General features: G+C 42.1%; 2 protein-coding genes across 2 annotated transcripts; both read right to left on the bottom strand.

Moving 5' to 3' along the window:
• Nucleotides 1–1563: 1563 nt before the first annotated feature.
• On the bottom strand, nucleotides 1564–3453 carry LOC109754928 (uncharacterized). Its single transcript, XM_020313818.4, has 2 exons — nucleotides 3082–3453; nucleotides 1564–2224 (listed from the first exon to the last, which is right to left on the bottom strand). The coding sequence occupies exons 1-2, from the start codon at nucleotides 3334–3336 to the stop codon at nucleotides 1802–1804; spliced, it is 678 nt and encodes a 225-aa protein (XP_020169407.1). The 5' UTR covers nucleotides 3337–3453; the 3' UTR covers nucleotides 1564–1801.
• Nucleotides 3454–4237: 784 nt separating this feature from the next.
• Nucleotides 4238–9561, bottom strand: LOC109754924 (probable chlorophyll(ide) b reductase NYC1, chloroplastic). The gene is made up of 10 exons (XM_020313815.4): nucleotides 9126–9561; nucleotides 7158–7236; nucleotides 6902–7037; nucleotides 6417–6491; nucleotides 6140–6335; nucleotides 5901–5969; nucleotides 5624–5763; nucleotides 5334–5456; nucleotides 4990–5182; nucleotides 4238–4899 (listed from the first exon to the last, which is right to left on the bottom strand). Exons 1-10 carry the CDS (start codon nucleotides 9426–9428, stop codon nucleotides 4714–4716), a joined length of 1500 nt encoding a protein of 499 aa, XP_020169404.1. The 5' UTR covers nucleotides 9429–9561; the 3' UTR covers nucleotides 4238–4713.
• Between the last annotated feature and the right edge of the window lie 1298 nt (nucleotides 9562–10859).

Here is a 10859-nt window from a genome sequence, read left to right as displayed (position 1 = left end):
TTGGTGTTAATACTCCACACTCCAATAATCAATTGTTTGTACTTCATACTTACAATTTTACGTTAGTAGTGCATACACCATACTACAGTACTTACATGTTAATATGCCATGCAGAAAAGGGTTACATGTTAATACTACATACTACAGTAGACATGAATATACTCTATGCGGTTCTAAAAAGGCAAGATATTTCGTACAACTATATTGGAAGAATCCAAAAAGAGTTAGATGTTCCCATACTACCTATTTTCAACAAAAACTACTTGTTCAAGAGAAAACAAAACTAAGTATATACTGTAGATATTTTTTTACCATTTACCTATCAAGAATAATCATGTTCACATGCTTATCTCATGATACTATCGTACGCACCCAAGAATTAAGGAGTCTGTTGCAACAGCCTATCACGGGCTTGCCGGATTATTAAATTATAAAAACTTAACTAGTTTCTGCCTACTAAATTGCATGCACCCGCTAACAGTATCCATTTACCCGGTTGACTTTATGCCACGCCTTGAGGGATGGGGGAGAGGGACACGTGGAGGTCAGAGAAGGTAGTGGTAACTAACACTGCTTTTAAATAAAATATAGTGGAAGACTAAGATAATTCTTTTCTCAATAGTTTCTACAGATAAGCTGAAATTATAATTATAATTTGAGGACCTAAAATCATGGTCTATGTATGAATAGTAGCTGAGTAGAATGTTGCCCAGTTAACGATTTCTAAGCCCAACGAATAGGAATCAGAAAATAGGTATAAGAACAGAGTACCAGCAGGTACCTTCGCTATAGCAGAGATTACATGGTGTTGCCAGAAGGGATGCATATCACATCTTCTGCATCTTGTCCCAACATTTACATATACCAAATATGTAAATCCTTCTATAAACTTCATGTAGCAGCTACTACAGGGATAACATGCTGTAGCAGGAGAAGCAGACCAAACCCTTTATGGCACTCCGCTTCCCATGTCCGCTGTATCAACCATAGGGATTGCAGTTAAATTGTCGGATCTTTAGACAATAATAATATATAAGCTATCATAAGGATAACCATATGTAGACTACATGTTTACCTTCTAAAGTCTGATCCTAACTCTTACTGACTGTGACGACGTAAGAGAGACAGATTGGTCATAGGTGTCGCTGTAGAAGGACCATTGGAGGCAGGAGATTGAGCACTGTTATCCAGCTCAAACTCTGCAGAAGCACCGCAGCGCATGCACAGGATGGTAATCCAAGATTAGAAGAACGAAGCACCAAAGAAAGAAACTATGGCATCTAAACAAACATAGCCAAGCTAAGATGAATTTACATGGCAATAAATTACTGTACCAATGCTATATGTTTTGGGTGAGCCTCCTGTGTGAAGGGCTCGCCATACTGATCCAGAGAAATGCAAAAGTTTCTGTACGATTCACAACCATTACTGTGGTCGATTTGTAAGGGTAAAATGGACCAAATCTGACAATTCAACATTCTAGGTTAACTTTATCATTCCCCACATCCACAGCCATGTTATATAGAGTATAAAATACAGTCAAAGAAAAAGAGACAACACAGCTTACACAATAGTATGTGGCATATAGAACGAGTAGTCGAAGCAAACATATAACATGTATCAGAACAGCATTTTCTCAAGAAAAAGCCGAGAACAGAACACAAGGAATATCACCACAGATCTCTCGGCACATCCAAGTTGTTCTTCGTATCAAGACAATGCATAGCACAGTGACACAAATCAGCGGATACAACACCTTACAAGGCCAAAACTGCAGCTATATAATGTGACCGAGACTCAACTAATACCTTTCTGCCAACCTAGCAGATACAGCCCTAAGCTTAGAATAGACCTTGCCGGCAGGAGAACCTAAGATAAGACTACAGAGTGAATCCCTGGCAACCTTGATGTTAACAAAGGATCCGAGTATGTGGATCTTCGTATCAGCGATAACTATGCGAGTCCTGGTAGAGTTCTCGATGGCATACTTGGTCTTGCCTCCTTTCCCTGATAGGCGCCCAATGGCACGCGACAGATGCTCCCCTCTGAGTGTCTTCACATCCTTGATCTCGAAGGAGTCCACATACAGGTCATCAAGACGAAGCAAGGCAACAGCATCGGCAATGTCAAATCCAAGCATAAAAGCATGCACGAAGTCCGCGCACTTCTGAAGGTTGCTCACATCTGGTGTATCATGCCTTGTCTTCAGCTCGACCCTTTTTGCCTGTAAAAAACAAAACAGACTAATGAAATTGCTGCAAAGGAGACAGAAAAATGCTTAACATTCAGATATCTGACAAGTTCTGCCTCAATAATAAGCACCGGAAGAACTCCCTGCAGACCCAAAAACCATGAGAGAAACACCAGCCACAAGGCAAACCAATTGACTCACGTGTATCTGTATTCTTCTAGAACACTATGCTTTCCCACAAAAATAAGAACACCACTAAGCTAATTAATCAGGTCAAGTGCTCAGTTGGTGGCAATAATACGAATCAGTAGCTTCATCATGATGAACTGAAATAAATATGTATATGCAAATAATCAGGATAGGCAGCAGACGTTTACTTGCTTCAAGACATACTGCTAGCGTTTATCCAATCGATCGAATTCATGAAGAATCCTCTAATCAAAGCTAATCGATCAGATTCAATACATACTGCTAACACACTGAACAATTAAGTTCGAAAAATAGTCTACTTTATCACCATGACTATCATGATACCTCCCATTTTTTCAGGTCAAGTGCACAGGGAATTAAAATACTGAACACTGAAGTTTGAAAACAGAATATGCTTTATCCTGATAAAAGTGCTAGTACAGTGAATTGAAGGAACATGGCATGCATCGGGTGTATTTTTGACCTAAATGTTTAAAAGCTAGTCCGGATTTTCTCCATGATACACAAGTGCTTGAACCAAACCGTACAGGATAAGATCATCAACAGACCAACAATTTTCTCCATAATTACTCACCAAACGGCGTGCTTTAAATGACAGGGAGAGAACACAGGTCACACGACTTCCTCTAACTATTAGGACGCTGCAACGAGACATTAGAAAACCGAGCCGGGTTACCAACCTTGAGGTTCATGCGGATGTCGACCTTCATGTGCTCGTAGACGGGGGTGTAGATCTCCAGCCACGCCTTCTTCAGCGGCGCAAAGCGGTGCGGAGGCACCTGGACCTTGCGGTACTGTGGCCTCCCGCCGCTCATCTCGCTTGGCATCAGCGCGTCGAACCGCGGCTTCTCCACGCCGCCGGCCGCGTCCACCGCCATCGCGCCGGAGGAGGATCCTCCTCCCGCGGCAGCGGTCGGGGCTCTGTCGACTTCCATCGGGCTACGGTTGCTGCGGCTGCGGCGGGGGTGGGATGGCGCCGGGTAGGAGGCTGCGGCGGGGGTGGGATGGCGCCGGGTGGGAGGCTGCTAGGGTTTTGGGACCGAGAGGAGTGAAAAACTTTGGAACGGAGAGGCTTATATTGGGCTGTGGAAGGCTGTGTTTGGGCCACTACAAGGCGATGGGGCTGCTTCATTCATTGTTCCTTCGCCAAAAACACAAAAAAAGAGCAGCTCGTTCGCGTCCCCTGCGCGACATGGGCCTGGCCCAGCGACAGAAACTCACGCATGTTTTTTTGTTTTTTTATCGGTCTGTTTACTTTTAAGTTGAAAAAAAAAATTGTTCGCAGATTTGAAAAAAAGTTCATGAATTGAAAATTTATTCACGAATTTGACAAAAAGTTCACAAATTCAAAAAGATGCTGATGATGTGCACATTTGAAGCTTTTGTAATTGGGATGTGTTTGCATTGGACTTTTTGGGTGATATGCATGATGGGATAATTCGTTGCCGCATATTTTCAGGGGGTCCTATGATCCACCCATAATGTCACTGTGGAAATTTACTCCTGTATACATTAGCATTATGTTTCGATCATGCGATGTCAAGTGTTGTTTTCCCATCAAGAAGCCACAGTGGAAATTTACTCCATGTGTACAAAAATCCACATCTTTAGTTCACATTTCGCAGTCTTGCTTCTTTCTATGCAACCTTTTTGTCCTCTCATGGTATGTACTCCCTCCGTTCCTAAATATATGTCTTTTAAGATATTTCAATATGAACTACACACGGATGTATATAGACGTATTTTAAAGTGTAGATTCACTCATTGTGCTCTGTATGTAGTCCATATTGAAATTTCTAAAGAGACTTATATTTAGAAACAGAGGGAGTATAAATCTACAAGAAAAGGAACATACATATCCTGAACTTTACACTGATGAACCATGTATGGCGACTCCTTCCAGTTCTAAACCGTGTTGCTAAGTTGCTATACATTTTTGAAGGGTACAAAGCGACACCCGGGAGTTCATAAGGATCATAACTACTAGAGTACATCCATGTACAAGAGAGGAGCAAAGCCCGTCGACTCTTTCCGTGCTCTGGTTACTTCAGAGTTCAGACACATGTTCTTACAGGACAGCTTTACACACTAGCTTACAGTAAGTGGAATGCCCACATAACAAATGCTATTTACCCTTTTCTGAATCTGAGGGCTCGGTTAGCTTATCCTTAAATGGTAAGGCGGCTGATGATGATCCTATTTGCATGTAATTACGCGTCTGGGATCACATTTGCCCCCTTCGCAACATATGTCATTGGATGATAGAATCCCTGTGGTGAAAAAAGAATTGTCTGGTTTGGCGACTCCAGGGATTATGTGCCAGGGAAAGGTCCGCCTGAACTGGAAAGCATTATGAATGCACAGACGACCGAGAGTGAGAATACGGAAACCCATGTATTCTCTGTATACATCTCCATGGCATCTGTGAAGGAAAAGCGTGTTCGACTTTCAGCCCAATTGCGAATTCTATCAGCCTCGGCTGCATATACTGCTCTCCCCTGCAATCGGTAAACAACCAGTCAGAATCTGCAAGAGATACATCAACAGAATGGAGGGGTGTTATATTATAGTAGAAAGAAGCAGGCTACCTCTTCGTCAAACCATCGGCCTCGGCGAACCCATGCAGTAACCAAGGCAAGCAAGATTCTTGGTGGTGTCAAGTAGTTTACTGCCTTTCCACTTCCTTTCACAACTCGCATTCTTGGGACCAATGTCCTTGCTACTGTTTCTGGAAGCTCGCATATTATATTGAACATCTGTTTATTTTGGAGAGATGAACCACTGCAAAGAATAGACTGTAGGTTAACAACATGAGAGCGGCATGTACATACCATATATAAGGAGAGAGTTGCAGAGTACAGAATGAACTTTTTTTTTTCTTGCGCCAATAGAATCCTGGCATCTGAAGAAGTCAAGTAACTTAAGATGTTACCTTAGAAGGAGATCTGTAAGGACCATTCCAGGAGACGCAGTGTGTACTCCAACTTTTGATCTTCTGCTTTCCTTCATAAGCGATGCTTGGAACTGCCTTAGTCCACACTTAGTTGAGCCATAACTGTAAAATTGCAAATCAGCATCAGATTTAGTTTCATTGTAAAAGCAGGAGCGTCAAATACAATGCATCATCAAGTTTTAGACAACAAGAAAAGCAGGACACATCATCTCTACAATGTAAGTGTTAAAGAAATGCGTAGCAGATAATTTGATGGCTGAGGTGCTTACACAGCTGTCAACGGTGTGCTTGATCCTCCAGATCCTGCTCCATCCATGTTGAATACATGACCTCCCTTCTCTTGGTATTGCATGACATCCATAGCTTCTCTGGTGCAGAGCAAAGAACCAACTAGGTTTGTTGAGACGATCTGCAAATAAACCAAGGAAAACAGTTTTAAGGAATAGTGAAATCAGATTGGATGATCGAGCATGATCGAGCCAGTTATAGTTTTCCTGTCATTAAAAGGAAGCATTACGGACAGATAGAAGATATCAATGAACAAACCTGGGTAATATCTTCATCTGAAAAATTTACCAATGGCCTAAAACCTTTGTTTGTGCCAGCATTATTTATCTGTAGATAAATTAAAAGATCGTATTTAGAGCAGTCTTCAACGCAAATACAGAATAAAATGAAAGGGTATAAGTCGGTAAAGTTGTACTTATCTACTGAATCTAAGTGACTCTTGAGGTGAAAATGCAGAACAGATGCCTAGCGGCATCCATTTCTACAGAATTACTTACCCAAATGTCAATTGAACCCAGCTCACCAACAGCAAAATTTACAAGCTTTTTTACATCTTCTGGTTTGCAAACATCACAAGATGTACCAACAACCTTAGCTTGTAATAAAGTTTCTCTTTGTTTCTTCTTGGCAACTGACAAGCCCTCCTGTATGTTCTCTTCAAGCTCATTGATGGTCTGAAGAACTGAATCAGGGCTGCCAATAGAAATGGAGATAGTAAGAAAACTAAGACAGAGCATTGAACTAAAATTTGAGCGTTATATCGAGGACTACCACCTGCGGGAAGCAATTACAACATGATCTCCAGAAAGAAGAAACTCCCGAGCAAGTGCTTTTCCTAACCCTCTTGTGCTGCCAAAATAAAACTACATGGTCAATGATGATCGTAAAAATAAATAACAACGAAGAAACAGCTTCCCATGGATGCAATCAGTGGTGTCAGATCCATGAAACAACATCCATCAACTTTTACTTCACACGTTTATAAGGCAACTAATTTAGGGGATCGTAATATATATAACCGCACATCATAATCTCCTTTACAAACCAACAAAGAGATACTACAAGACTTATACTCAACTTATGCAATCTGTAGAAAAAGGATACTGAGGTGAAATAGTATTTCCTATCAACTTATCTTGGAGACATTCATTAGATCAGATTATTTGTTTTGTTCTATATTAAGAGCACGCACACTACTTCCTGGGAAAACCGAAAAGATTCACATGGCAATGTCAGAAGAAGAATGTAAAATGTGCTACCTTCCCGTTATGACAACATTGCGAGGTCCAGCTTTACAGTGTTCCTCTAGGACACTGTTTGCACCTAGCATTGTGCCGATAATTACTCCACCAAGCCAGCTATACCAAATTAGTGCATCCGTTTGGCTGTCCCCACCTAAATACAGAGGTAGACACATTATTAACTGAAACCCTACGAGTGCTTTATATGAAACTAAGAGAAAGGAAGAATACAAAGGCAATGCAGTAGATTGTACAAGAAGAGTATATGACTGACCTGATAACTGAAATCCAACTGCTAGTACAACACCACTGCTCATCATAGTGATAACGTATCTGCCTACCTGAGTAGCAACCTGAGAGGAGAAGGAAATCAGTGAATACAGATCATCTATGTTTCAGAGAAGGAGTACAATGTGTGATCTGTTTCAGAACAAAAAAAGATGAAATTCTTTACTGTTGAGCATGCAAAGAGTCAACATGGCAATTGTTAGTATATATCACATGACTGGACAGCTCAAATGGATAATATATGAGTAGGCACGATGCAGCCAATCTAAGTAGCAACAAATTTTGAACAGACCTTGCGAATAAGCAGATAACGCACAGGCAATTAGGTTAGAATCAGGTGACAGTGGACATTTTGTTCAGAGTCACCAGTAGAATGACACTACCAACATCAAACCATATCCTCATCCCACCTCACCATATGACTCTTTCTTTACTCTTATAAAAAAGACAGTTCGTGTTGATGGTCCGTCTGCCTCTTCGCGCCCGAGATGAGAATAAAAAATGTGCAGCTATAAGAGTAGAACTATTGACCTGCCTGTCTGGCATGTGAATGATTTCGAGCTGACTTTGACCTATAAAATAGTAGCTGCTGCTGAGCACCGACCATTATTCCCCAATCGTTCCGGTTCGTCTCTCCCGTCCCCTGCTCATGGCCTCTCCCAATCTCTCTCTCTCTCTCTCTCTCTCTCTCTCTCTCTCTCTCTCTCTCTCTCTCTCTCTCTCTCTCTCCTCCAATCCCACCCCACCCGGCCTTGAGCTTCAATCCACCTTAAAAATTCAAAATTGATTTGCCGCGCCCGCTTGATTCCTCCCCGGCTTCCCATCTCCTTCCTCGCTATTTCTCCTCTGCCCCTCGCCACGCTCAGTTTCCGCTGCCCTACTCGCTCGCCATCACCAGTAATGCGTGGAGACCATACCCACTGCCCACCATCGTCAGAACACCAAAGCTGCAACCCCTGCCCGTTTGCTCGCTCGCCGTCAACTGGATTGCATGGAGGCCATGTACCCTGCCCGCTCGCCGTTGCCGTACCGCTTGGAGGTAACAACCCCTGCAGACAAGCTTGCTCAGGAATTGCAGTTACAACGCGACCTGACAAGCGCTGCGCAGGGCTGCATCAACGAGCAAGCGAACCGTTCGTTGCGCTATGCGCTTCTTCTTTGTCATGATCCTGCGTCTAGGGAGAGTGGAGCAACGATCCTGGCGGCCGTGCTTGCAGGCTGGGGTATAGTAGTTCCGGCAAGATCAGGGTAAATCTGGGGAGGAATATGGGAACACGGTAAAAGAGAAAGAAGAACAATCAGAATTGGAAAATTCATGTCTACCATGCCTGCTTTCGTGTCAAAGAAGGGAATTTTTTCTCTGTTTCATATGTTCTAGAGACTAATCTTCTCTTGACAAAAATCTTTGTACTACATATTTGGGTTTGTACTTTTGTTATTCTACTTCATTTTATGTGATTCCGTGGCATAGCACGGGCATCTTACTAGTAAACTAAAAAAACACAGTAACGTTTAGCTTAACCGCACACCGTTCACACAGCAATTTTAGGCTCCTAATGTGCACTTTTTTCAGATGACTAAGATTTAGCAACCAAAAAAAAGGCAACATAGAATTTAGCAAAATCGAACACGCCCATCAGCGCCTCACACATCTAGCGTGCCACATCGATTGTGCCACTACTGGTGGGTTGGAATCCTAAACTCACTAGAAGAGAAGATCAACTAGAATCTAGGCCCTGGAACATATGTAGGATCATTTTCAGCATCTGATGGGAGCAATTCTCGCACCCATGCAGCTTAATTACGATATCTACCCCCATATCTGCATATGCATAAGGTAGTACTGTAAGTTAACCAAGCACCAGGCAACCGATCAATCAAAAAATAAACCATAGTATCATCTAGAGCAACTGCATGCGTCGGGCAATCGACGGTTCGCGAACGGAGAGCTCACCGAGAAGAAGATCTCCTCGGCCTTCTCGACCGCGAGCTCGTACTGCCCGCCATACACCTCCGCCGCCGCCGACCGGGACCCCGCGAGCCCCTGCATCGCCGCCTTCAGCGTGTACAGCGGCCCCTTCCTGCGCTTCCGCGGCTCGTTCGGCGGCGACGACGGCTTCTCGTCGTCGCCGCCGGCCTCCTGCTTGAACGCGCGGCAGCGCAGGAGGGAAGGGCGGTGGCATGCCTGAGAGACGACGGCCTCCGGCGAGCGGCGGAGGCGGCCGTGGACGGAGAGGTGGACGACCGCGGCGGCCATGGCGCGCTTCCTCCCGGAGGAGATAAGGATCCTGTGCTCTTCCTCTCGCTCCGGTCGGTTCTCGCTCGTACAGTCGTACTGTGTGTGCTTTTTTTGTTTGTGTGGGGTTGTTTTGCTCCTTAATTTATGGAGGGGCGTGTGCCTTGCACTTGCCAGTGAAAATAATAACGCGATGGATTTCCACGGAGAAAATAGAGCTCAATTCGTGGATACAAGCTCGGGTAAATTACAAATTATGCTTAGGTCCAGTAGGTTCTCTCTTGTCTACTACTCCCTCTGTAAAAATAATTTAAATCAAAAAAATAAATAAATAATTTTCTGCTGCCAGTGAACAAATAATGTGCAATATCATCAAGAGAGGAAAAATGTGGTCAATTTTTTTTTAAAGAATGTGCTCGCGTACAAGTTTCAGTTAGGCTGGAAGTTCTTAGGATCAATATAGATTATCTCCTTGTGTTAGCAAAAGTTGTTTTTCGGCAAATTGGTTTTGTTATCTTGCAAGGTTGTTGTTTTTGTTTCGCTGCACAACCATTCGGTCTATATGTTATCTCGCAAACATAAACTATTCAGATGTTGCAATGTAGCCAACCATACTCAAAAACTTTTGAAGTTTGTCTAATCATCAAGTGCCAATTTCTATCTAAGAATCCCCGCAAAAAAAAATTGTAATTGTATCCAACAAACTGTCAACACTATATACAATGGCGGTGCTAGGAATCCAATCATGTGTAGCCAATTGAAAGTTGAGTAATATGCATTAATAAAATTTGTTTCACAATCTTTGCTCATAGTGTAGTCAGTTGACTACACAGACTGTGTGTGGCTTCGTACATGGTATTAGATAGATGTGTTAGATTAGGCCACCGAGAATTGTGATATCGACTTGTTGATAGTAGATATAGTATATTTGGTTAGTGAAGTACTCCCTCCGTTTTTAAATATAAGTCTTTTTTAGATATTTCAATGTCAACTACGTGCGGTTGTATATAGACGTAGTTTAGAGTGCAGATTCACTCATTTTGCTCCGTATGTAGTTCATATTGAAATATTTAAAAAGACTTATATTTAGAAACAAAGGGAGTAATTGTCAAAAAAAATATAAGACATGTTTTCTATTAGACATATGCTTGAAAAAATCTCGATTCAGTCAGTTTTTTTTATGTTTTTATGCATGTTTGCTTTTTTTAGTTAGGTTTTCTTTTCCTCCGTGTTTATTTTTGGATGTTAGGCATGTGTAATATACATTGAAGTACTATAAAATGCATGCAAGTTACTAGAGACTAAAAAATTCACTATTATATGTTTATTCTTGTATGCTATAAAAATTGTAATTTTTGTGTAAGTTATTCTCATTATTTGTTTTATTTTATTTTCACTTTCTTCTTCTTTAAGGGTAATACCAACGTCACTCATTCTTTCTTTCTTAGAAGA

The sequence above is a fragment of the Aegilops tauschii genome, chromosome 3, assembly GCF_002575655.3.
Source record: "Aegilops tauschii subsp. strangulata cultivar AL8/78 chromosome 3, Aet v6.0, whole genome shotgun sequence".
Lineage (NCBI taxonomy): Eukaryota > Viridiplantae > Streptophyta > Magnoliopsida > Poales > Poaceae > Aegilops > Aegilops tauschii.
The sequence above is the reverse complement of the archived record's forward strand: the minus strand, read 5'-3'. Positions and strand labels throughout refer to the sequence as shown.

Excerpts from the sequence above, each read along its gene's own strand:
- LOC109754928 (XM_020313818.4), bottom strand. The coding sequence starts at position 3,336 with ATGGAAGTCGACAGAGCCCCGACCGCTGCCGCGGGAGGAGGATCCTCC. Across the intron at positions 2,225-3,081 it reads ACATCCGCATGAACCTCAAG|GCAAAAAGGGTCGAGCTGAA; the intron begins GTTGGTAACCCG and ends TGTTTTTTACAG.
- LOC109754924 (XM_020313815.4), bottom strand. The coding sequence starts at position 9,428 with ATGGCCGCCGCGGTCGTCCACCTCTCCGTCCACGGCCGCCTCCGCCGC. Across the intron at positions 7,038-7,157 it reads AGTTGGATTTCAGTTATCAG|GTGGGGACAGCCAAACGGAT; the intron begins GTCAGTCATATA and ends CTCTGTATTTAG. Across the intron at positions 5,457-5,623 it reads AGCACACCGTTGACAGCTGT|TTATGGCTCAACTAAGTGTG; the intron begins GTAAGCACCTCA and ends GCAATTTTACAG.